Source organism: Varanus komodoensis, unplaced genomic scaffold (assembly GCF_004798865.1).
Source record: "Varanus komodoensis strain SLA01 unplaced genomic scaffold, ASM479886v1 scaffold15, whole genome shotgun sequence".
Lineage (NCBI taxonomy): Eukaryota > Metazoa > Chordata > Lepidosauria > Squamata > Varanidae > Varanus > Varanus komodoensis.
In genome coordinates this window covers 19965863-19992139 of record NW_025335440.1, presented here as the reverse complement: position 1 = coordinate 19992139, position 26277 = coordinate 19965863, and the positions used below count along the sequence as shown (strand labels likewise).

The 26277-nt window shown below is 38.8% G+C and overlaps 1 protein-coding gene across 11 annotated transcripts in view; it reads right to left on the bottom strand.

Moving 5' to 3' along the window:
- Positions 1-7516: 7516 nt before the first annotated feature.
- The window catches only part of ARHGAP12 (Rho GTPase activating protein 12), a 67351-nt gene continuing 48590 nt past the window's right edge, over positions 7517-26277 (bottom strand). For 9 of the 11 annotated variants that reach the window (XM_044424663.1, XM_044424662.1, XM_044424659.1 and 6 more), the window contains 12 exons: positions 24390-24464; positions 22298-22359; positions 21493-21574; positions 20069-20173; positions 19618-19716; positions 16761-16863; positions 14954-15073; positions 14042-14140; positions 12031-12108; positions 11125-11259; positions 9717-9819; positions 7517-9179 (listed from right to left, as the gene is read on the bottom strand). In XM_044424663.1, the coding sequence (XP_044280598.1) occupies positions 9005-9179; positions 9717-9819; positions 11125-11259; positions 12031-12108; positions 14042-14140; positions 14954-15073; positions 16761-16863; positions 19618-19716; positions 20069-20173; positions 21493-21574; positions 22298-22359; positions 24390-24464 (1236 nt within the window). In that variant the 3' untranslated portion in view covers positions 7517-9004. The remainder of the gene's footprint in view (positions 9180-9716; positions 9820-11124; positions 11260-12030; positions 12109-14041; positions 14141-14953; positions 15074-16760; positions 16864-19617; positions 19717-20068; positions 20174-21492; positions 21575-22297; positions 22360-24389; positions 24465-26277) is intronic. The other 2 variants (XM_044424664.1, XM_044424669.1) reach the window with 1 other exon arrangement.

The following is a 26277-nucleotide window of genomic DNA, read 5'->3' as shown; positions in this document are numbered from 1 at the left end:
CCAACTCTCTCTCTCTCACACACACACATGTAAAATAAGGAGAAAGCGCCAAAAGCCTTATGCAGTGCAAGTTTCAGCCCAGTCCTCTGCATGTTTACTCAGAACTCAATAGATTTACATACCTTTACATTCTGTTTAAATCTCTGCAACCAAATTACAAATGCTTAATTGTCCTACTGAAACCAATGCAACTTAAAATGGTAACTATAGCTTTACTGTAGCCCAGGCTGTTTAGGCTGCAATCCTATAGCAACACCTGGGAGTAAGCCCCTTTAGACTCCTAAGGAGAGATGCATAGGAATGAGTAGTTAATTAAGTCATTTAGCCTTTCCTTCTAAACCTCATGCCTGGTAAAATAAGTTAGAGGGTATTTGATCCAAAAGCAACAACAGGGGTAAACAAGTGTACAAATAAAAGCAGGGTTAGCAGAATAAATAATTTTGATGTTTTAAAAATGTTGGAACTGAAATGTAGTATAGAATTATGGAACTATAGAATTGTAGAGTTAGAAGAGGCCTACATGGACTTCAAGTGGAATCCCCTGGTCAGTGCAGGACCACATGTTAAAGCAACCCTGAGAGATGGTTGTCCAAATGCTTCTTGAATGCCTCCTACTGTTGGCTCCAATGACGTATTGCTCTAAGAGCCAGGAAAGTCTTCCTGATGCCCAGCCAGAATCTGTCCTCCTGTAATTTAACCCCATTATTCTGTGTCCCTGGCCCTCTTCTGCATGACAGCCTTTTGGAAAGTGCTATAGAAATGTTATAATAATAATAATAATAATAATAATAATAATAACAACAACAACAACAACAACAACAACAACAACAACAACAACAACAACCGGAGTCGATCTTCTCATCTCAAGGCTAAACATGCCCAATTCCTTCCTGATATGCACGTTGTATCATTTAAAATTAAACGATTTCTGTAAAATTGGTAAGATTTGTATGTGTGGATGTGCAAACAATATACTATTTTCTTTCTTGTGTTTAATGGGATGCCGAGGGATTGAGGAATTTAAATAAGCAGAAGAGACCACTCTTTAAACTAAGATTTTAATGCTAATGTGGCCTTTTTACAGGAAACCCATTTGATGGCTGCAAATTAACATTTAGTTGAGGAAAGACTGGGTTGGCAAGGTCTAGGTAACAGATATTTTGACATAGATTAAAGAGGTTGCTATTTTAATTCAAACGTGACTTTCCTTTTCAGTTCAACAGGTAATTATTAACCCTAACAGTCTTTTGACTTTCATTGGGAAATACATTGATGAAAATAATTGCCATGATTAATGCATCTAAGCCTAACAATGATGCTCCAGTTATGTTTTATGAATTTTTTAGCAAATTAGTTGATATTCTTTATGATTATTTGATTGTCGGTAGATATTTAAATGAGAATTTAGATTCATTGCTGGTAAGAGTATGACTGCTCCCAAGAGACAAACAAGGGTGAAATTTACACTTCAGGCAGATATGACTAAACACAGTTTGATGGACGTTTGGAAAAATTTGTATCTTCACAAGGAAGCATACATCTTAATTTCACCTGTCCATCATAACTGCTTTTGATTATTTTTGGGTTTCTACATTTTTGTTCTGTCAAATAGATGTTTGTATGATGGATTTGCTGGTAGTCTTATGCTGGGCCCCAGTCTGCTTGGAGTGGCAATGTTCAGAATTGTCGAGACTTCCCGCTCATCCAGGTCTTCAATGTTTCTCTTAATGGTGAGGTGTTTAAAAATCCGTTTGATGCTGAATTCTTTAAGTATTTTAAAATTAAAGAGGATACTGTTGCTTCTTCCATACCTGAGTGGGAGGCAAGTAAAGCTTTTATATGGGGCCAAATTATCACATACTATAAGAATATATTTTTAAAATGCAATACATCTCTCTAAATGAGTTGGAATAGGTCATCTGTGCATCACACACACAAGTTCTGCACATTATACCATATGAACCCAGTCACCAATATCGATGTGGGGCCGGCAGGTGGATTGTGTGAATGCACAGATGATCACTCGAAGAACAACAGTTACAGGTAAGCAACCTGCCTTTCTTTGTCGTGGTCTCTGTGCAACACACATACGGGTGACTAGCAAGCTTACCGAACTTGGAGGTGGCACAGTGTTATTTAAGGACAGTCGAAAGGACGGCACAACCATAGGAGCAGGTCCATTCTAGCCATTATGTCGAGATGGTAATTTTGCAATTTTATTCATGTAAGCTGTCCTGAGGCTCTCATAAAGGATGACACGCAAATGTCTTGAATGAATGGTAGTGCCTAATAAAGGTGCATGGAGTGGACCATGTGGCAGCTTTGCATAAGTCTTGTACAGCTATGCCAGCACGCAATGCTGATGAGGTGGCCACGGCTCTAGTCGAACACCCTCTTGGAAAGATTAGTAGGTCCAATTTTTGGATCAGGGTTTTTTTTGCTGATGCTTATTGTACTATGATTTCTAAGTTTGGAAAGGAACTTACTTATTACTTCTAAAGCCTTCCTGCAATGGACATTTCCAAGGGAGGCTTGGTTGGTGATTGCAAGAAGTCCTTCAAAGTAGTAACCTCCTAATTATGGAACATGATCAGTTTTAAATTTGCTTTTAATTTTTTGTAGTGAAATTTTATCTTTTTATTTTTAGCTATATTTTATTCTAGATTTTCTTATATTTTATGAATTGTTGTAATCTGCCCAAAGCACTTCAGCTATTGGCAGTGTAGAAATAATAATTTTGTTTGTTTGTTTGTTTAATTCGTATACCACCCATAGCCAAAGCACTTTGGGCAGTGTACACCAAAATATAAGAACAATAAAATACAATAGATAAAAACAGTAAGATTTAAAAATTAATTTAAAATAGCATAAAAATGTTAAAAGTCGATTTAAAAAACTCCTGGAAACAGTAAATGGCACCTGACTAATTGTATTAGGCCCCTGAGTGACCAGGAGCTCTTGAAGGCCTCCACAAAGAGCAGCATTTTAACCTGGCACTGAAAAAATGGCAGATTTGGTGCCAGGTGGGCCACAGCAGGGAGGTTATTCCAGAAGGGAGGGCACCACTGAAAAGGTCTCTCAAGGGTTTGGCACCTGAGGAAGACCTCAGAAGCTGAGTGTAGTGTCCAGGTGGATCAGGGTTGGAAGAGGTACTCTGACAGGTATTGTAGTCCCAAGCCATGTAGGGCTTCATAGGTCAAGACCAGCACTTGAATTGGGACCAGAAGCATACAGCTTCTTATATACTCGGACCTTGAGGTCCCAGTGATTACTCTGGCTGCCGCATGCTGCACCAGCTGCAGCTTCTGAACCATCTTAAAGGGCAGACTCACGTAGAGAACACTGCAGTAATCTAATCTAGAGATTACCAGAAGCTAATGAGGAAGGGCCTCACAAGAGCCCGGCATTCCAGCCTGGCCAGCTTTCTACCGCCATTTCCTCAGCTCTCCAAATTTGTGACCCAAATTGGTTGTGACCCAAGTCAAATTTCCCCATAAGATTCAATGTAAACAAGGTTCATCTGTTCTGGCCCCGCCGAATGTGGTTGTGAGTCAATTTTTGGTCGCGAGCCAAGTCAAATTTACCCATAAGGTTCAATGTAAATAAGGTTAATCCATTCTGTAACTATTTTTTTTGAATCAGAAAAGTTTGAAATAAAGTGACAAAGAACAACAAGGTGACAAAGTACAGTACAGTACAGTGGAGAACACTAACCTAGGTTGGGGGGGAGGTTATTGTTTTGAGGGAGAGTCCCCCTCCATAAAGACATTGGGAGATCTTTCAGGGGTTTCCTCTCTTCTTTGTCTCTTAGCTGCAGGGTCAATTTTGGTGAAAAATCTGTCTATAATCACTTGTTTTTACCTGTGCTGCATAACCCTCCGGAAATGAGAGACCACGTTATCGTTCATAAGATTCAACACTCTGTTCATTACAGTTATGTTGGGGTGGTGCTTCTCAAAGAAATCTTGGCACACATTCCATTTTTTCATATTAGATTGTATCACATCACTGCTAACCTCCTCCCTGTCTTCCTCTTCCTCCTCAGCAAGTGCCTTCTGCTGCTCATTCTGGAGTTCAGCAAGTTCTTCTGTCATCAGCTCCTCTATGTCTTCCCTACAACTGCAATCGTGACCATCTCCCCACTTGGGATGGGGGGGGGAGCTGTGATCATGCTGGTTGTGGGGGGGCGGAGATGGCCGGGATTGCACCCGTCTTTCCTGCAGGAGCACGCCTGTGATCACACACATCTTCCCTGCACAAACGCAACTGCGATCGTGGCCATCTCCCCACTCGGGGGGGGGGGGGGCGGGAGATGGCAGCGATCTTGGTTGCCACCTAATGTGGAGTTCACGACCCAAGTCAAAATTTTCATGACATTTTTGTTCTTGACCCGATTTGGTTGTGAACCACGGCATTCATGAGCCGAGGCACCACTGTATTGTGGGTTCTCTTTTTTAAAAGATTGTTTCAAAACACTGGCATAGCTTGTTTGATGTGTTAACAATCCATTCAGTTGTCTAGCTATCACATTGAAGAAACAAATAGAGGGGTAAATTTTGGACAGCAGTTTCTCTGTTCTCTGCCTAAAATCTGTGCAAATTTACTACACCTTGAAGCAAAATGTTGTAGAATACAGAAAAGCATTCTTTTGTACAGCACTAGAGAAAAATGTTCTAGATGCGTAAGAGCTTATTTAAGATCAGATTGCAAGCACTGCTGCAGCTTTGATTTCCAAGTGCCCATTCTCACTTCCAGTTTTACCTCCTCTTGCAAGTCACCAGTAAAGAACCTGAAGGAAGTAAATAGCTTCTAAGCAACTTCCTGCTTTATGATCAATTCATGGTGCCTCTTGCTTTTTGAAAGGTACTGGGATAAGAATATCAAAAGATGGATTTTTTGTGTTCCTGGGGAAAAATATTTCCAAGATTAAATGGATGAACATACTCTCTACAAACCCTAATAAGAAAATGCACTAGCTGTTTTGTTCTGCGTGTACAGTATTTCTTGTTTATCTGGAGCTCTAAATATTATTGTAGATCTGATAAGTCTGAAATGAGCAATACAAGTGCTAGTCAAAGCCAAGTGCTTTTAAGATCAACTATAGATATATACACACACACTTTAAAATGTAACTGTAAACTGTATAACTATAAAATTCTAGCATAGTTATTTTAGCTTATTCCCCACAGGAATAGAGAAGCCTAGAAAGATACACAGAGAGTTCCTCTTCTAAATGGATTGCTTTACAAATGCTCCCTTTAAACTAAATTGAAATGTAGAAAATATTCACTTAAGCTTCATTATTAGTCAGGCAGGCTTTTTTGTAAGGGCTTGATCCAGCAAAAAGACAGCCTCAGCAGCTGCTGGTCCACACAGCCCTGCAATTGTGGAAGCTCATTAAGATTCCCTGGAGCAGCTCCCTTCTCTTGCGTGCCTTCGGAATGCTTCATTAGACATTCAGTAACTGGCCCCTTCTTCAGTTGTGTCCAACTGATCCCAGCCAAAGTTTATGGAGTATAAATTAGTGATTTCAACAGATTGCTGCTCTTTTTTCCTCAGCCTGAAGCTAGTTACTCACACAAAAAATGGCTGTGTCTAACTTCATCTGTAATTACTGAGTGTTCACTCTGGTAAAACAAAGCTCAATTCTGACTATGCAGTTTCATCTAACCTGTTCTCATTTATCAAAGTACATTAAGGAGTCAGAAATCCACAGTATGGGAATGGGTGCTAAGAAGGGAAGTTGTATAATGGTCTCCAATAACACTGGTGGTTAAAGTGCAGAAAAAAGAGATTGCATGATAATACATCCTAAGAGATAGCTTTAAACAGTAGGAAAATGTTAATTGTACAAGTTTTCAAATCAAATCAAAATAGCTTCAGGTTCAGTCTTGTTGTTAGACCTCAACAACCATGCAAAGTTACTTAATTTGGAAGGTAAGTTGCATGTCACTAATTAGTGGCTTCACTGCCCCCACCCCAAGCAAAGCAATGCAGCCATTTCCAGCAAATCAAGGCCTGAGTTAGCAAGTCATTTGTTCTGAGGCACAGCCACACTTTGGGACCATTGATGCTTATGTGTCAGAACTGATGGCTTTGATATGTTAATTACAAAATAATGCTCAACTCAAGTTACTCTGAAACACTAATCTATGCTAATACTTCATAAGTCCAGTTTGGTGTGTGCAAGTTTTTTCTACAATGTTTCATAAATTTGCCATTGCAGCTCAAATAAAAATATAATTTCTTGCACAATATGCACCAGCTGACAACATATGTTGTGTTCAGGGATTCAGAAAGCAGCTGTCACAGTATAGGGGAGCCTCCTATGGGATCTTTCATAGCTTTCAAATCACACCATTAGTCCATCCAGCTCATCCAGTCTATTGTGACAGGCAATAGACGCCAAGGTCTCAGACAAAGGTCTTTGCTAGCGCTGGTATTCAAGATCATTTTGAAACCAAGAATTGAATCTGGCATCTCTTGCACAGAAAGTATGTTTTGTGGCCTTCAAACTATGCCTTAAAAGAAAAAGAGAATTGTAGACAGTTGCCCCAAACTAGAGTTGAAAGAGAATGCAAATAAAAAATGCCTGGTCTCTTTAAATGAATTGCTTGAGTCATATTACCCAAGAATGTGGACACCATGCAAGGAGAAATTCAGCTAACGTGTGACCCTTACCTGTCCTAGCTGAGTAGGTGAGAGACTGCCACCATGTAGGTTACAGAGATTTATCAGTTGCTCTCTAAGCAAGAAACTATGAAGTAGAGTGAAATAGTGTTCCCAATTAAGAAGTTATTTGAGCCAAGTGACTGAGAGTTTTCTGAGCTTTCTATAACTTGAGAACATAACTGAACACATCAGTTCAGTTGATCAGTAAATGAACAGCTTCAAGTGTATTCGTCAAAATAGACTTCTAAACCTGCTTCTGTCCCAAAGCTTGAGGAGGAACCCAAGTGAATTTGCTTCAGTGGAGCTGGCGGATGATCTTTGCTGAAGCCAAGGATGGGGACCATGTGGGCTTCGAGATATTGATGGGCTGCTACTGCCATCAGCTCTCTCCACTTGCTGTGGCTGGAAGGAACTGTAGTACAGCAATATCTAAAGGGATATGCATTTTCCATCTGGCTTAACCAATGACTGATTACAGGGCCTTAAACCAAACTCACGTAATGGATAAATGGAGATTTGAACCTGAGTCACCCAGTTCTAGTCCAGCACTTAAACCACTAAACCACACTGGCTTTGACCCGCTCTGCTTTGTTCTTATCTTGCTGAGCAATGTTACAAGGTAATTTCTATTCTCAACACATGGGTAGTGATTGATGGCTGGCCTTCATGGCTGGGACTGCCCTGAAAGTGAACTTGCAGGTGGGGCAGAATGCTGCAGCCAAGCTTTGGTTCAGGTAATTCTCCGAGACACTTAAAACCATACACAGACAGCAGTGGAGAGATAAGTAGTTCGTTTGCACCCACAGTTTTTACAAATGATACTACCCAAATCTCGAGCACCAAATTCCAAAATGGCTAACAGTTTTCTTTATTCAGATTCCACATAGCAAATGTCAGATACAGCAGTTAGTCTAGAAAAATACATTTTAAAAAATCTTCCGCAGACCACGTCTCCTGTAACAAAATTCTTCTGAAACTTATTTTACAAATCAATCTACATTATTCACGTAAAAAGGAATCCTGAAATATAGCATTTTCATTATATCCAGACATCCATCTATTCAAACATAGGCTTTGCTATTTATAGATGTTAGAATACATTTATCTAATGAAGCTCCTGTACATATTAAATAACATCAGTGGCTCTGCTTGTAGTGCATTAACCATGTAAGCAAGCACACTCAGTATTTTCCAGTACCATTTGTATTACAATGATTTTCATGCAGATGTGATTAGCATTTAAAGGCACAATCCTATGCAAGTTTAGACAGGGAAAAATGTATTTTTCTGTCTGGAATTGTATAAGATTGCACCCTAAAAGTGCAAAGTTTTCTCCCCCAAGTTGCCCATTTCTCTGTAGAAAACAAAACTCCATCTGAGGCATCACAATATCCATTACTAATCTACACATGATTAGAATACAGGGCTAGGAAGTACTTAAGATTATACAACACTGTTTATAGATTTTTGTTTAAAGTTGGGTTTCCATCTGTATTTACATTCACTACCACAGATACATACTGAGAATTCAGAACAATATTAAAATTAAGCTTTTAGTTAGGATTGTTAGGTATGATATAATTTCAGACAAAACTGTAATTCAAAATAGAACCTGAAAAACAGAACATCTTTATTAGTTGAAAGCTCTAACTCATCACAGACTGCAGTATATCCTTGGATATGTGTACCAGTTCAGTGTTTGAAGTAATACAAATGTGCATTCAAGAGAACCAGAAACAGCCTGTGCAACAAAATTTAAACAACAACATAAAAGCAAACCTCATTTAAAGAATATACACTGGCCACTGTTAGCATTTATTTAAGTCCGTCAAGTGAATACCAAAACCTTGTGAAAAAGACACAGGAATTACCTTACAAGTTTAACGTGTAAGTATATCATGTAATCATTCACTAAAAATGCCCATAGAGTTTTCCAAGTCAGTTGATGGGGTTAATTTCCCCCAAAGCAAGTGGTAAACCTATAATTAAAAATCAATGCTAAAAAGCTGTTCCAGATTACCCAGACTGAGATTTAGATTTAGCTTCTCTCACCATGGAATCCAGTGTGTACATCTATATTAGACCTGCAGTGTAAGTGTTACTAAAATATATAATCCTTGAAATATTCATAACAACATGTGTAAAGAAATCCAAAGTTTTAATAGTTTCCACAAAAAGGTTTGTTTGAAAACCCCCACATTCTTCCCTCTCCCACGAAAGTGCAAAAACATTAGGTTGCTGCTTGGTCCACAAATACACCACATGCAGAAGAGATGCACTTTCTGCCAGAGCCATGCTGTTGTCCTACTATGGCCAATTCCACTGGAGAAATTCAGCGTGCAAAGATGAAGTTCAGTTCCAGTAGGATTAACTCCACAATCTGATTCTGATACACGGTGTGCACTGCTATGTTACAAGTCTCTTTCTCTGGTTTCAAGAGGGTTGGACCAAAGACTATTGCTATGCTTTGATAGGTCATCCGGTTCTTCTCTCCATTTTCAACAATTCTTTGAAAAAGTGAAGAATGAAAAAAGAAAAAGCACTTCAAACCAGAGTTCACATGATGGGCAGTTACCAAAAGAATTTCCCTCATATCAAGTTGTACATAAGTGCTCCCAACAGGGACTTCGACATGCTTTACCCCAGCAATGGCTGGCCAGTCTCTTTCCCATGCATAGTTTTATATGGAGCAATCCAGGCTTGCACATGACTGCCTGTCTGCACTGACAATTTCTTGATCTTGAGGCAGGCAGCTACACGTCAGCACCTTCTTCAAGACAAATTGAGGCATTCCACTGACAGTTAGCTTGCTTAAGAATATATTTCTTCCCCAATCCCTCCCCAGATCACAAATGTACACTATGTTTGGCTTAACCCCCCCCCCCCATGCCTGTATTCATTTTTCAGGAAGGTAGCTATAAAGGGATAAGACAGGAAGGGCAAGGTGACCTTATGAGGAAAACAGAAACGCATGATGAAATTGTTTCTTCATTGGTTATGTGAAATACTGAATAAGTCACATTTCTTATCCATGCACTACTTACTTCTTGAGGTGTCTGAAGAGCACCTGCATGGTATCTTGATTTGGCTTTGGCAACTGTTTAATCAAATCTTTTACAGCATGAACACGCTGTCTAGGCTCTTGCTCTGAATAGCAGGGAAAAGACAACTTCAATGTACATTGCTTTTTACTGTTTATGACTGGATTCTGACATTATGTACTATGTAGATGTACTACCACCTACTGGCCAAAATTAACATTGCTACTCAACCCACAACCCCCTATAATCTTTTTGTTAAACTGTTGCAACATTAATGTCTAAGAGTTCTGTAGCCTCTTAAAGATTAGCCACTTTATCGAGGCATTAAGTTATCAAAAGCAGTAACACAATTTACAAGATCTATGAAGTGGTCACCTGAGATGTAATTATTGTTGCGAGTATAATATAAACAAAACCACACTAGACCCTGAAGATAAAATTGAACATCTTTTTATCACATGCCAACAAATGACCTGCCTCCCTTTTACAAAGAGCAGTTGCTAAGCAAGGGAATCAATGGACAGAATTTAGGCAAAACCTAAAAACTGTGATTTTCGAGGACTTTCTGTAGCAGACAGTAAATTAAGTTGCCAAATTAGAAGCCTTTAGAAACTGTTATGCTGCAGAACTTGATTTCAATGAATTACGGGAATGATCAGTTCATTTCAGAAAACAGCCATACTACTTTAGCTTTTATTTACACTGTTCATCCTGCTATACAGATCCATTATTAGTGACCACTCGTCAGCTGGGTCTGACTAGTGGTATGGCCTGGAGAAATGTCGTCCATGGGGTTGCAATGGGTCGGACACGACTTGGCAACGAACATATTATCACATGACATAGCTGGGTCACACATGCAGTTTGGATTCCACAATAATTTGTTTAGATTCATGCTCTGAGTAATACTACAAACACTTGCATTTTTTAATCTTTTGACCTCACTGGCTAAAAATAGTAAAATACTTTTCTTCATTTGTCTGCACTCAAGATACAGACACACGTGTCCAGTTAAGTGACCCATGTCAATACAAACGTGTTAAGGTACATGTTTAGACAAAAGAAAGTCCTACAAGCGGGTCATGCTGGCAGCTGCATGACTTTTCCTTATGTGCCCTTAGTTTTTAAAATGCCAGAGGGTTTCATATTTATTTAGTGTATTAGAGTATTGAAAGCGCCTTTCCTGCATCGCATGTCTCTTTTATCACAACACTGGAGATGGATAGAAGCTGCTGCAGTTGACAAAATGGTTTACGAAGACAAGTTCATGACCAAAGTGAGGTTCAAACAGGGGACTTCCTGATTTGTAGCCCTGTCTATTATTTGTGTACATCCATCCAGCACAACTGCTGCTCTGAAACTGCTGTACAAAACTGTCTTAGAGTGAGAGGTTTATTTGGTAAAGACTTACTGATCGCATTGACAAAGTCATTGAAATGACTATAAGTGAATAGTGGTTCTGGCAACTCTCTGAAGAACATTTTTAGAGCTCCTGTAATGACATGGATATCTTCCCATTTACTATCATTCAAGTCCAGTTTTTCATCTAAAAGAGGAGAAATATACTCATTAGCTTAGACAAAATGCAGCCATCACATCATAATGAGCTTTCACTGCCACAGTTCCTTCTTCAGATATGATAGGATATTCTGAGAAAATATGCAAGTTAAAACTAAAAAAAAAAAAATTCTGAGAGGCAATTCAGCTTACTCCAAGACCAACCTAAATGCAGTGTTTCTGTTTCATAATCCAAATATAATGACTGGATTTACACAAAAAGACAACCCATCATAGTTTGTCATGTCATTCAAACTTGGATTACTTCCCACAGAAGAGTTTGCTGATGGCAACAAGCCATTCTGACAAGCTACAGTTGGTTCTATGGGTTGCCTAAATACGGGTGATCAGTCCCACTGTGGGTGCCAGGAGCCAGCCAGCAAGTCACTTTGTAAGAATGGCAAAGCCCTCTTGCCAAGGCCACTGCCAGCGGCACTGTCCCACAAGTGCCCAAGCAGCGCTTTATGGCAATTACTGCTGCATGGGTGCCCGCCCCACACACACACACAGCAGTAAGTTTAAAAAACAGGCTTGCAATCATGGCCAAGAGAGGCCAAAACCCCACAGCAAGCTCAGTTGTCTGTTGGATGCACTATGGGTTCTTTGCTCAACCACCAACCCACTGTGGCTTACAGCTAGCATAAATTGTCATGACATGCAAACACACCTGAGGTTGAGACCTGTTCTGTTGAGCTGTACAACCGGCCAGGTATGCAATCATTTTAAATCTACTGTGTGATTGTTATGTATAGGAACTTACCATGATTAACTGCAAATCTTAGCTTCTGTATTACTGCAAGATTGCCACTAACTCTGTACAATCCATCAACATCCAATCCTAGAACGAATTAAGCATTTTGTTCAGTAAGTCATCTTCCTACAACATATTAGGTCTGATCATGTATCATCCCCTTGTGCTGACATACCTAAATTCTCTCTGGTGCTACCCACTGCCTCCAGAAGTCATATGCAAGACTGTGTAATACAAGACAGGTTTCAGTATTACAGTACTTGGGTAACCCCCTAGGGTAGCTCAGTTTTTGAAAGATACTTAATTTACATACTGATTAGTAGACAGAACTTTTCAAAGTATCAGGGAAAGGGAACTACTCAGAAAGCCTGCTTCAGCAAGACCATGGAGGATGATTATCAGTGTATTGTCCATTCTTTTTTCTAATGGCACCGTTGCCACAAGCTGTCAAGCTTGGAATAGATGAAGGTGGCACCATTTTCATTTGGAACACATATCCTCGTCCACGTCATGCTGAGTGAGTATTTGAATCTGACCCCACAGAAAGAGAAGTTCTCTCAAATATGTTGTCACCCAACAGGAAATAATGGTGCTAAATTAGTGATAATCCTAAAGGATGGGTATAAATCCCTAAATATACAAAAATGTCACTGAATGAAGTGGCACTGTTTTGATTTCACACTATGGTTATGATGGTTGCTTCTACCATTTAAACAAGATTAAGCTTTGGTTTAGCTTTGGCGGTCTCTACATTTGGTCACACTCAGAAATATAGCGGCTGAGTTGCTACACCCAGTAACAGTTCTAGAGAGATCAGAATTGCATTATGAGGACTAAATACAACACAAATTAGGTGACTGTCAGTATTCTATCATTTATACTGAGCAACAGGAAAAAGTAGGGACTGATGTTTGTCCATTTCCTCATGGTCATAAATCTAGACGTAGGCTTATGCCTAATTCTGAGGTTGAAATATGGACTAAGGTTGCAACACCTGGATTATGGCTGAGCAAATTTGCTTATGATTGGGCTCTAAGGATGCTTTTTTAGGATTATAAATGTAAATTAAAGTTAGAAAAATTGTACATTAAAGTTGATTAAGCAAGCAATCATCGTAAGTATGGTGTGAAATCAATACAGTGCCCCTTTATTCAGGGACATTTTAATATATTTAGGGATTTATATCCATCCTTCAGGGTTACCACTCACAGAATGCCTTGCAGTTGTGTTAAAACAAATAACACCCGAGCACATGCAGGCTACAAATACACATTTACCTGGAAGTAAATTACCACTGAACTCAGTGGAACTTGCTTCTCAGGAGATATATACAGGATTACACCATAAAACATGAAACCAGCAGAACTGTAAGAACAGCTTCATTACAACTGTGGTATATGATGCATCTACTGGACTCCTGGGAAAGCCAGCATTCATTTATTGTGCAGGAATAGTTGAAATAGAAAATAATGGTTTCTAAAGTTTCTACACAAGAAGCTCCCAGAATATGAGAAGGAACCGATGCTGAGCCAAACTTTTTTAAACAGAAAGACTACTATGCCCAGCTTCAAAGGTGGGCAACATAGGACTCACAGGCCACATGCCCTCCGACAGTTTTCTTGGTACCTGCCAAGGTGCCCTTATCCTTCTATTTTATGTACTTTTAAAATAATTAAGTTACTCGTTGACAGCCAGGATTGCTCTAAAGCTAAGTCCTTTCCATCTTCTTATGCAAGGAATGCCTCTGGGCCACATGTGGGGCTCAGGGACATTCTTTGCAAACAAAGATGGCGGGAGTTGCAGGCCAAGGCTTTCCTCTGCAGCACACCATTTGTGTAGGAAGTACCCAGATGGCTTCTCACACTGCCATGTTTGCACCCAAAAAGGTTGTCTATCCCTGCCCAAATGTGTATCTTGCGCAGAGTATTTGCATGCACTGCCATATGAAATGTTATGAAGCTATTTGGCTTCTTAAAAAAAATCTAGCACAAAAAAGCAAGAAATAATATCTTCCTCCTACCATGTTCTTCAACATGCTCAATACACAGCTTCACAAATTTTGGCACAGTGGTGTTTTCTCTTTGACACAAACTGCTTAGATTGCAACCAAATACTTGATCTGAAGAACAGAGAAAGAAATACAGTTTATGAAGCATTTGAGTTGACCTTTTCAGAATTGTATAGAATGAGAATTGATGCAAATGATAATTAAACTCATAAACAGAGGCACACTGTGCTTTTCAGGTTCCTCGGTGCTTAATGTTGTATTATATTAAGTCAGACCCCATCATTTTTCAAGTCTCTTCTGTGATTTTTAAAAATAATTTCCCTGCTGACATTTTATCCCTAAGTCACAAACTGTAAAACATTTAAAAACTGTAGCACTCCCATAGAATTGGTTTTTAAAAGAGTTGTCTGCTGTTAAATTAGTATCTAGATGTCCAATTCAAGGAAAATCTGAACCATTAATAACACTCATTTTATTTTTAAAACAGAAGTGTTAGCTACCTGCTTTTCCAGGTTTCATCTCATGCCTCACTGGAAAGTACAACAACATGGTGATTTAGCACCAAGGATCAAAAGCCTTCTACAAAACAAATATGTGACCATGTTTGTGTGGAGCTATCCACGACAGGAAGACATTTTCTTTTTGTATTTGTATTTGAAAAGGTCCTGATTGTGTTTTCTTTTGGGGTGGGTTCTAGGGATCAAAAAGAAGCTCTGCTTTGACAAGTTTTTTTAAATCATCAAATCATCCTCTACATCTTGTTGCAGCACGGATGTTCAGTGTGCACCTACCAAGATGTAAAGATACCAGGCTAAGGGTCACAACCTCTCTGCAATTTCCTAAGAAAACAGTTGTATTGCTCTGACCTAGGAAATCAGAATTAATAGCCTGTTAACCAAGAGATATTATCAAAACAACAATTACCCTTAATATAGCCCTTTTCACGGACCGCTTGTAATGTAGGTCTGCGGGTCAAAAATTTCTTCAATTTTGTTTTAGTTTTCTTCTGCTCTGAACAATCAATACTGTTTGACAGTTTTATTGCTGAAAGTAATGCAAATAGATTATTTATTAAAACAAACATTTTAAGCTCAGTATTTTGTTCTAATTTATCAAACATAGCCAGTGTGGAAAATGAAATCTTCTGAAGAAGAAATGGGGCTACTTTTCTAATTCGAATGGGGTCTGTTTCATGTTGTCAACTACATTAACACTGAACTAAGCCATTTCTTAAGGTTTACAGGAAGAAACTGAAACCCCAACATAAAGACACACAACAGCACAGGCTGAAGTACTAGCTCATACAGAAGTTAATACATGTATGGATTTATACTGCATAGCACAGACAATCATCTGAACTGCACAGAAGCTATCTTCCAATGAAGAGCTTCACTGTATAGCATGGAATGCAGCATCCCTAATGGTATGGGTATAACTGCATTCATCCAGAAGACGACATAATGAAAGTGACTGTTCCATTTCTCCATTTCCCCATCTGGAAGCTATGTCTGTCAGTATGCCAACTGACTAATATACTATAGTCAAATCTTTAAACAAGGAATGGGAGACCTGTGGCCTTTCAGATGTTGCTCCATCATCCCTGACCAACTGGGACCAATGGAGTCCAAGACCGTCTGGCAGAACCTAAATTCCATACACTGGATTGCTGGACATGGAATATTACCAGGCACAGTAACTCAGCCAACTCTTTCAGGAAGGAATTTAACTGATATATCAAACAAAGTAAACAGAATGTTCTTCTGAGTAATTTCAACTTGGGAATCTGAATCTTCTGAACCTGTTCTCATCCACTCTAGAACCGGCATTTCTGTCACATCACTAGGCTTGCCATTACCCAGCATGAGCAACTCTGTTCTGTCCAGACTGAGTTTTACCTAGTCTGATAACAACTTCAGCCATTCAGGGATTTAACTACTGCAACTGGGACAGATGGGGCAGAAATAAAGCAGGGTTTTATTAAGAATCCAACACTCCTGTCCAGAGTTCTGGCTTATCTCCATCTAAAAATTTCTTATAACTTTCAAAAAGAATGGGGGACAAAACAGATCCATATAAAGGCAGAGCCTTACAAGTGAATTTCCACATGGAAAAATGGTTCCCCAAGTCACCCTTTTGAAAACTCTAGTGAAAAACTACAAGAAACAGTGCGTCTAGTGCCACAAGCTGAACTAAAAGGACACCACAGTCAACAGCAGCAAAGCCACTAAGGCTCTCAGAAGCAAAATAGTCACATTCCCCCTTTCAATCCCTCAGAATGACTGTCAAGAATAAGCTTTGTGATTCAGGTTCATGGTCATTTGGACCTGACAGGCAACTGCCTGCTTCACCACTCTACCTATAAAAGAGGCATCTGACACTAAACTCACTAGATCTTAAGGACTCAAATCCCACTGCTGTCTCCCTCAAACCTGATGGTTGTTACCCTCTCTCAAATGTGCATCAATGACCACTAGTGACTGAGCTTTTTGCTTCTCTAGCTGAAATAAGCCTAGATGAACAAGGGTTGATTAGATAGATTGCAACACCATGTCCTAAAATGTCAACAAATGAAACTCATCAGCAGAGCCAGAGCTGATATGGCTGGTATTATTGAATTATCAAGGAAGTATTTCCAGCCACAAGATACTGCTTGCATATAATTATTGTTTGGAAAGCACATTGGTCAAAATAAGTAAAACGTATATATGTTTACTTTGGAATTGCAACTTACAGCGCAGTTTTTTAGAGTCTTTATGGTCCTTTTCTTTGTCCTGTTTTTCTACCCCAGGAGAATCTGGCACATCATCATCTAATGCTTCATCAGACTCTATAGTCTATCGAGAGTTAGAAAAAAATCAATTAGTCATCTTATAAAGTTTAATAGCTCCTCTGATTAAGAATACCCTTCATTTTTAACACTACTACAGAGTATACCGTAAGTATGATTTCAAAATGCCACTAAATTATGAAGTGAAACTGAAATGCCATGATCTTGAAAAAGTTTTCATTTCTGACTGTTAAAAATAACTTTCAATTGTCTCCACACGGTGCCTGTGAATAGCTTCTGTAAGTGGAACTTGCACTGGTGCAAGCTACATGTCCTGGGCTGTACACTTATACTGGTGGCAAGTGTATTGCCCTGCAATTGTTAAGTTAGTATACTACCCATTCTCACTCTCTCCTTCCTCATTCCATTTTGTGGTCCATGGCTGCTTGGAGTGGTAAGCTACATGGAATTGCTTGAGCAATCCTCTCATGGGGAATTAATAATTAATCTTTTGAGTTCCTGGGAGGAATAAGCACAAATACTGCTAGTTTTCTCATTCTCGCCTTCCCCTTCCTCCACAATAAAGAATTTTTGCAGAATCTTGTGTCCCATGGAATCCTTGGCTTGTGTGACAGAAATCCTGGTTCAGAAATTGTTAACTTTGTAACTATTTTTTCTAGTTTTCTCAAAAAGAAAAGAGGATATGTTCAGTTCATATCCTTGTTGTTGGCTTTTCAGGCATTTCTGGAAAGACCAAAGTACACACAAACACAAACAACAAGGGCTGGCAGAGACGAGTGGTCAGTTTCCATGCCTCCAGAGAGTTATACAGGTGACTTGCCCAGATGCTTGGAAAAGCTGTAACCAGCCAAGATCAAAAGTGTAAGGAAACATCCTGGCATGGAATGAGGTTGTATATAAGGTACATGCTTAATGGTGCATTTTTGAAAATCTGTACAGCAAACAGAAATGGGTCCGGATGGATTCACAATCTTATGTTGGACTGGAAATACCTGTTGGAAAAGTCTTCTCAGGCAGAAAGCCAGAGCCTGGCAGTTAAGTCAATCTAACACTAGGACCTGCCAGGCTTTAAAAGCTCTACACTCTCTGTTAAGGTCAGATCTTTAGCTGAATCATTCATCTAGATGTAATCTGTGTAGGCCTCCTTCCAGTGCCAGGTATCAATTCCAAACTGAATTCCAAAAGCTGTTGGCAGTGTCCCAGTAAGCCTATATATTTGCAACACAACACCTGGAACAGTGTTTTCAGGATATTGCCAGTTTCATCAAGAACTATGTATTAAACTACAGTAAATAACAATAATTAATGTTAGCATTAAATGTGATGCCCCATTCTTGTCACCAAAATGACATCTAGGATTACAAAAATATTACATTTTTCCTTTTATTATTAAAATAGCTCTGGGTACAAAGTTCAGTATGTAAGTCTGAGAAAATATTAATTAGATTATTTATTTAGAAAAATATAAATCAATCCTGAGGCTCTTTACCATAGTTTAATGCTTAATTTGAAAGAACACATATATACCTTGAGATATATGAGATTTGTGTAACAGTATTCTAACTAATTTTGTTTCAGAGTGAATCACATGCAAAATTTTTTAATAATGAAGCAGTCCAGAATCTAAGTATAAAAGCATCTTCCTTAGAAAAATCCTGTTGAGAAGGTCTTTTTCATGGATAACAGAAACAAATTTTGAACAGAGCAAGAAGAGCTGCAGCAAGTGTGTGTGTGTGTGTGTGTGTGTGGGTGTGTGTGTGTGCGCGCGCGCGCGTGTGCCACAATCCTATTACAAAAACATATAATGCTGCCATTCTCTGTAATGCTACATCAACATTTGGGAATCTCAAGAATATATCTTGCAGGCAAAGAAAATGACATTGACAAGAGTCCTATGTTTAAGGAAGGCTACAACAAAACCACCAGACATTACTAAAGATTCATTTGAATTTCCAATCCAGGAATAGATAGGAAGCAACAAGGGGATTCTGGCATAGTACACTCTGCTTGCCCTTTGCCTGCATGGTGCAGGGAAATCAGGGAGCAAGCAAAGCTGAGAGTGCACTTAGCTGGCACTTTCGGGAACCCCTAGAAGCTCCCACTGAGTCCATTCCACTCAGCTCCAAGCACAGGAATCAGCTAGCCCTTGGAAGAACTGCCCAAACCAAGCTCTGTCCAGGGCAGACGACAATGAAAAAGGTCAGCTCTCTGGACAAAGTGGCCACTGACTTCCCACTGATGCTATCTGGGAAGCATAGCATGACTAACAGCATCAGCACCTTCATATCATTATATGAATAATTGTTGTAAGGTTCAAAGCAATAACTATGCTGGGAATTTGAGAAAGGTTTTTTTTTAAGTCTCAGCTCATGACTTCTAGTCACTTGTTTGCTCTTTTAGAAATCATTTTAGGGAAGTAGAGTCTGGATAGTAATAAAGGAACACCTTGTTTTAAACATCATTACAAATAATTTATAAACCAAGATTGTGTTCCACTTTTGCATTTTTAAAAAAAAAACAAAAAAAAGGTGGGGGTGTTTCCCCATCTTCCATAGGTACCCATCTTTCCAATGTAGAAGGAATGCTATACATAAACAAAGGCCCAAACCCTGCTACCCTTCTCATCCATAACCCAAAGCTGCTTTAGCTGCTGTTCTGCCTGAACTTTTGAAAGCAAATGCTGAGTCAGTTCTGTATTCTGATTTGTTATTGCTGTAATTGATCATTTCAAACTGAAGTATTTGTCCTTCAGCCGGCGCACATTTTCAGGCATGAGAGAGAAAGAATTTTCAGTACTTACCTGATTACTGATAGTAGAACTAAGGACTTTAAACCATTCAGTAACAGAAATATCATTATCCGATTGAATTAACAATTCTGTCCCTTGCCGTGTTTTCAGCTTTAAAATAAACATATCTGGGTATTAGAATTAAAGTATGTATTTCAATTCTCTTCCCCTGACCCCCACAAAATGTACCCCACTAGCACTTGCACTGCATCAATTACATTGCATCTATTATGAAAATGTTAAGAGTATGATTGTTCTTTTTTGCCTCCATACTTGCCCAAATTTCGTATCAATAAGACAAAACCTAATGGAAACTAACAATTATAAGATTTCTAAATTGTACAGATTATATTCTACAGATTTGTAATGCCTGACTCAACAGTCCCCAGTCCCACCCCCACCCCCCGCCCCTGTGTTTAATGTAGCACCAAAAACGAAGTCTGGCAAAAAGTAGAAAAGTCACCTCAATCACATTCTTCTTGCTGGACTTCTCCTTTGTAGCCCAATCAATAAATGCACCTCTGAGATCAACTGTGAACTCTGGTTTTGACTGGTTGACCCCAAACTTCTGGAAAAAAAACACTGATGACTTATTTTCTTAGAGAGCTAAGATATTAGACAAGCTTTCAGTCCACATGGCCACAATAAAGTCCCATGATCCATAAAAAATACAGTCTCATGGCAGCCTGCTGTCACTATCTCAGTAGCACAGTTTCATGATTATGATTTGAGCAAACTACTTTCCTCATCCTATCATCCCATTGTATCAACCTCTTGTATCTGTTGTATAATCTCTACACTTTCCAGGAAAATACGGGGGGGGGGGGGTGTATGCACACACATGCATATGTGTGTGCATGCAGGAGGGAGTGCTGTCTGGTTGGGTGAGTTTGTTGTCCTATTGTCAACAGTTTTTCATCCTTAAAGTGGAAAGAATAAGAGGAAGAACAAAGGTGTGTACTGCACACTGGATAATTAAGTTGCTACCAGTTATCTGTTCTTCAAACCTGAGCTCTGGTGTTGTGGTATGTTCACATATGGTACACAGAGTATCAAACCCCCAATATTATTAACACTTTTATTTAACACTGTTTTCCACTTAAAACACCAAAGAAGCACAAATTAAATATACTGTGAGCTTCAATGATCAAGGGACACCTTACCATTCAGTGATGGTGCTGATTTTCCAAATGCAGTCTGACTATATTTGGCTGCAGTTTATGTTCCTATGGTCAGCTTGGGTACTATGATAGTAAGCAAAGAATTTCAAGCAGACTTTCAAATGAACTGACTAAATGCAATGGAAGAGAGTTCATTAAATAGAACTGGTGATTAACATCTATTATCTTCCAGAGCCTGCTTAAAGAGTGAAGAACCAGTCAGCAGCTACAGTTCTGTCTGACAGTTATTAGCTATGCAGTTCATTTTAATTACAAATCTAAGCAAATGTTTGTGAGTGAAACACTGGTGTGAACCCAATATAAATTTTAGCAGCACAGAATACAGCATCTTGTATGTGACAAATGAGGCACAGCTAGACAGCTCCACTCTGCTTGCTGATACCTGTAAAAAGAAAAGCTTATGCTACCAGTGCCACAGAACAAAGATACAGAAAGTGGCTAGTCACATACCTCATTTCAAATTCCAGCACCATCAAGAAAAACTCGGAACCACTGCCTCTACTACATTTATTTTCAAAGCAGATAAGGACCTCCTAACCCTGAAAAAGTGGTCTATTTTTGTTTTGGCTTAACTAACCTTGGGAACCTTGGACACTTCTGACAATGCTCACTAAGCCCTATTTTGAGTTCTCTCAGCTTGGAGAGGGAAGGATTTGAACAGATTCAGATAATGAACAGATTCTTTAGAAAATATTTTAAAACTTACCCAACCGGTCCCGCTTCCTTGAGTCTTTGTAAACAGTAATGAGGACCCCTGCAATACAGCCCATGACGACATCCAATTCTTTCTATAGAAGAGGCAGATATTTGTAAAGTCAAGTACATTTATCCAGTCATGAGATTGTCCAATGGTGCCTGATAAACAATTCTTTGAATTACTGAGTCTACATGTATAATTATTACTAATAAACTGCCTATTTAGTTTGCTTAAACCATAGATACATGAAATTACATAAAAACAACACTTAATTATAATGACATATCACTCACTAGTTCCTTCTTACAGAACTCACAGTCTTATACTATTTATTCTGCCACACACATTCAGATGTTGTGAAGAGAGAATCTTAGTTTTCAGCATGGAATACCAGTCTATCCCTACCAGTCAGCCAGAATGGCACAGGCGTTTCTTTACTCAATTCCAATGAAATTCCAAAGGTAGCGGGCTGTAACTCAGAACTCTCCTCTTAACAGTGTTCCTTGAGAGAAGGCAGACTATAAAATGCTGCTCAGTTCTATAATTCCTGTTGAAATCCATGCAGCTTACTTTGATACAGAGGTGTAACAATCTGGATGTTTGCAATTTTGCATCACTTCCCTAATTTGAAACTTTAGTCTGACAAAATCAAAACTGTGTCTTAAAAGAACAGCTTTTTACCTACATTCTAACATTCAAGTTTTATTCTAAAATAACTATTAATAAATCTATGCACAATTTTATACAAGGAGTTATTTTTAAATAAAAGAAGACCTATGGCTTTCGTTATATATAAATAATTATTGATACTTGCCGAACTTTTTTGCCATTTTCTGTAATTTTTGTAACATTTAATATTCCATACTTCTCTTGGTCCTGGAGAAGAGAATGAAAATAAAGTCAGTAATGAAATAGTTCTCTGTTATTTTACAAAAGAATATTATTTGTCCCCTTTTACAAACACTTTCAAGAAAAGATAAAAGGCGGATAGCTTAGCTGCTGAAATATGGTCCTGAGAATTTAGTAACGGTACACCCCTGTACACTCCCAATGCATTCAATGGGACCTACTGCCAGATAAGTGCAAGACTGTAGCAGGACAGAATAACTCAAGCCCCTGCCAAAATCTTGCTGAAGACACTGAGGATGGGCTGGAAGTGTCCTTTTGTCAGGGAGAGGAGCTTTGCTTGTGGAGCAGCCCGTTCCCTGACTACCTCCCACATGCCTGCAAGAAAGGTCTGTTTAGCATGGGATTACCACCAGCAGTAATTCACATGGGGTGTTCTAAGTGGCAGAGTTCAATCCATTCATTCCCCTCAAGAGGCCCCTCAACTACACCAGCCTTAAGGTGGCACTGGAAATTTTCCTTCCCTTAGTTTCAGTGGGAGAAAGTTTTAAAAACCTGAGTCCAAAAATTACTAGCACGTTGTTCTTTTTTACTAACCCACTTGCCTACTCTTACATGTGTTTATAATTTGTAGCCTAAAAAGATAAAAACACACTTTTATAAAACTTCTGTCAAGTTACCTGAAGACACATCTTTTTTGACAATTGCCTGGCGGCACTTCTGGCAAGGATGATCTTGCCAATGACTACTAGAAACTCTTCCTAAAAATATCCTTTCCCTGTATTTTAGCTTTTAAGGTTGAAGTTTGAGAAATCATAGTACATCTATGTACTATCTTTAATGAACTCCTAATCCAAGTCTTTGAGAGTTCCTATTTTGTTCAACGTTTCAGTGATCAGCAACATTACTGAGTTTACAATGTATCCATAGTAGCATTTGCTATCAAAATTTCTGTATGGTAAACATCTCACAGCACAGACTACTAGATCCATTGGAAAAGCCACCCAATTATCCACACACAGTGTTACTCATTTCCGTGGTAAATCAGACTTATTGCATGCTAAGTGATTAAAGGCACAGTCCTAAGACTTGTGCCTTCACTACTCAGACATCTCTGAAACTGCAGGCTTCTGAGATTCCTATTCCCTACTAGACTAAAAAAGGCAGAATAAGAGAGGTGGTGAGGGTGATCTTTGCCTTTCCATTCTCTGTTGTTTAGCCCACCTAGCAAGAGCACTTAGGAGGGGGAGAGGAGGTGGTTGGAAGTGGCTTAGGCTTACACTGCACCCTGGCCTCAGTGACTTTCTCCCAACACTGCCCAATAGGTTCCCATGCTTAGAGTTTGAACTTCTGATCTTGGATTGGCAACCAGTACAAGTTTTCTTCATGCTAACTATGTGAGGGCTGATTTCCAGCTCCCTCTTTCTAAAATCAACAGGGAAATCCATACTATCCTATGTTCACTACAGAGCTTGTTTAACAACCATAAAATTCTCTCTTCGGTATTGAGATTTTTGTTTCTTTAAAGTTCAAGTAGTATGACTCATTAGAAACATTATTCTCCTCATATTAAAGAAATACTGTTAAGATTGCACGCCAATTTTCATAGAGCAGTAGTTAGAGAAAGCAATTCTAGTAGCCAAATACAAAACACATGAGGTCATTTATCACCCCAAAGAGAATTAACATTACTTCATCAGCACAAATTTGGATGGGCACTCTGTAAAACTGAGCTACAGTAAGGGAAACTCTTAAGTACTCATCCTGGATAACACATAACTTTAAAATATCATACTTCAGTCAGGGTGTGCATCACCACTGCATAGGGTTCACATTTAATAATACACAATTCAGTGAAACCATGCTTTGGGTTGTCATTATGTGCAAACCAGATCAGTGTGAGGAGATGAATGCTTCTAAGAAGTTGCCTTGTTAACTAAGTCTGAAGATGTAGCCAAAGCCTGTGTACTGTACATGTGTTCAGAACACACACACCTTTGACTCCTCTAGCTTTGTCTCAATATGCTTAACATTATACACATTACAACATTTATACTGACTGTGGCTTGATGCTTTGGTGAAGAAGGAGAGGATTCATTTTCTGAAAAACTAATCTTTGAAGCAACTGGAGAATCCTGTAAAATAAACATGCATTTCAATATTAGTATCACAGAAATAAAGCAGAATCTCTAAGATTTACATGTTTCAGATATGACGAAAAGTAATTGCTTGAGACAATTGCACACTGTTAAAAACATTGTCATTAATTTTTCTTGTAAAGGCTTTCCTTGCATAGGACAGTCTCAATAACCTTCTAATGTTATCTATAAACAGATCATGTTCCAGATACTAACTTATTTCTAATGTGTTGGGAACAAATATGCAGGTTTAGGCAAGAGAGAGTCAGAATTAGTTGACAACTATAAAAATACAAGAACTATTTTAATAAGTCATTTCTGTTGCATAAACTATGATCAGGAATGTTTTAAAGTAATCTATATTTGTGTCATAATCAAAACTAATTTGAATCCTTTACAAATAAATCTTGTGAATTAAGCAAAATTATGCATTCCATCTCTCAAAATCCTGCTACTTATCAAAAGATTATGCATGTTAGGAAGAAATTAGAGCTGTTTTTGCTGAAAGCAGCTGATGATTATTCTTCGTTAAAAAGCAGGATATTATTCCAGAAAGGATGGCTTATATAAAATGAGTCTTTTGTGGTTCTACTTCTTTTCCTGCATGTACTGTTTCCACTGTTGGTAACTGCTTCAATATTAAAAATTCTCCCAAGAGTTTGATGGATTAAGAGTTTCAAAATTCATTATCCATCTTCATCTAAAACCCTTGTGTTCTGACTAGTAAAAACACTTCACACACATATAGCCTCAGTTTTGTATGACCATTGTGACTTAAATAAGCCATGATGTCTATTAATGTGGGCCAAGCACCATTTGCCTAACTTCCTGCCCAGCCTAAAAGCATGACTAACAAGTTAGAGGGGGAAACTACCCAGTAACAAGGTATGGATTGTTTGAGGGTTGTTTCTCCCACATGCAAAATATGCGGCAAAGTTCAAATATTGCCACAAACCATGGTAATTGCACAGAAAATCAGTTCATCTATTTCTAACATTGAACTATAAGTGCCAATGCTTATGCAGTGAAAAAGCAGTTGATAGAAAGAGAGAATTAGGCTGTAGTGTTGCCCACGATCAGCTCCAGCCCTGCCCATATGCAGCCAACAAAGAAAGATCCCCCTTCCTACACTAAACAATCTGGAACTAAAAAAATCTCATGTAGTGCCTGTTTCCTTATAAACTGCGGAATGTCTTCACATTTTTGAGACTTCATTGCTCAAAATGTAGAGGTGTTTTAAGTGACATGTATATGTAGAATATGTAGAGGGGTTTTAAGTGACAAAGAGGCACAGAGTTTCTCATTAGTGGTTCTCAAATTATGTAAGGCCTTCCCTCTTATTTGACCTCTTATTTAGGTCAGAGGCAGGCAACAAACACTCTCCCTGGTCATTTTGTAGCCCCTGTTGCTTCCCAAATCATATGGACACAGGAAGCTGCCTTATATATCATTGGCTCATCTAGCTCAATACTGTTGACACTGAACGACAGCAGTTCTCCAGATTTACAGTCAGGCGAACTACTTGCATATGCCAGGGACTGAAACTAGGATCTTCTGCTCACTACTCATGTATTTTACTGAGCTATGCCCCTCCCAAAGACAGCAACACCAAACTTCAGGGACTCAGAAGTAGCAAACCCCTGACTTTCCATGGGAAAACAAAGCACAGAGGGAATGTATGCAGATGTTCTTTTTTAAATAAATTTTATTATTTTTTTTCTAGAAACTAACATTAAAAACATCTATCATTTAAGACACCGGACATACTGGGTCAGCATCTTTCTCTTTTTAAGAAGCCATAACCATATTC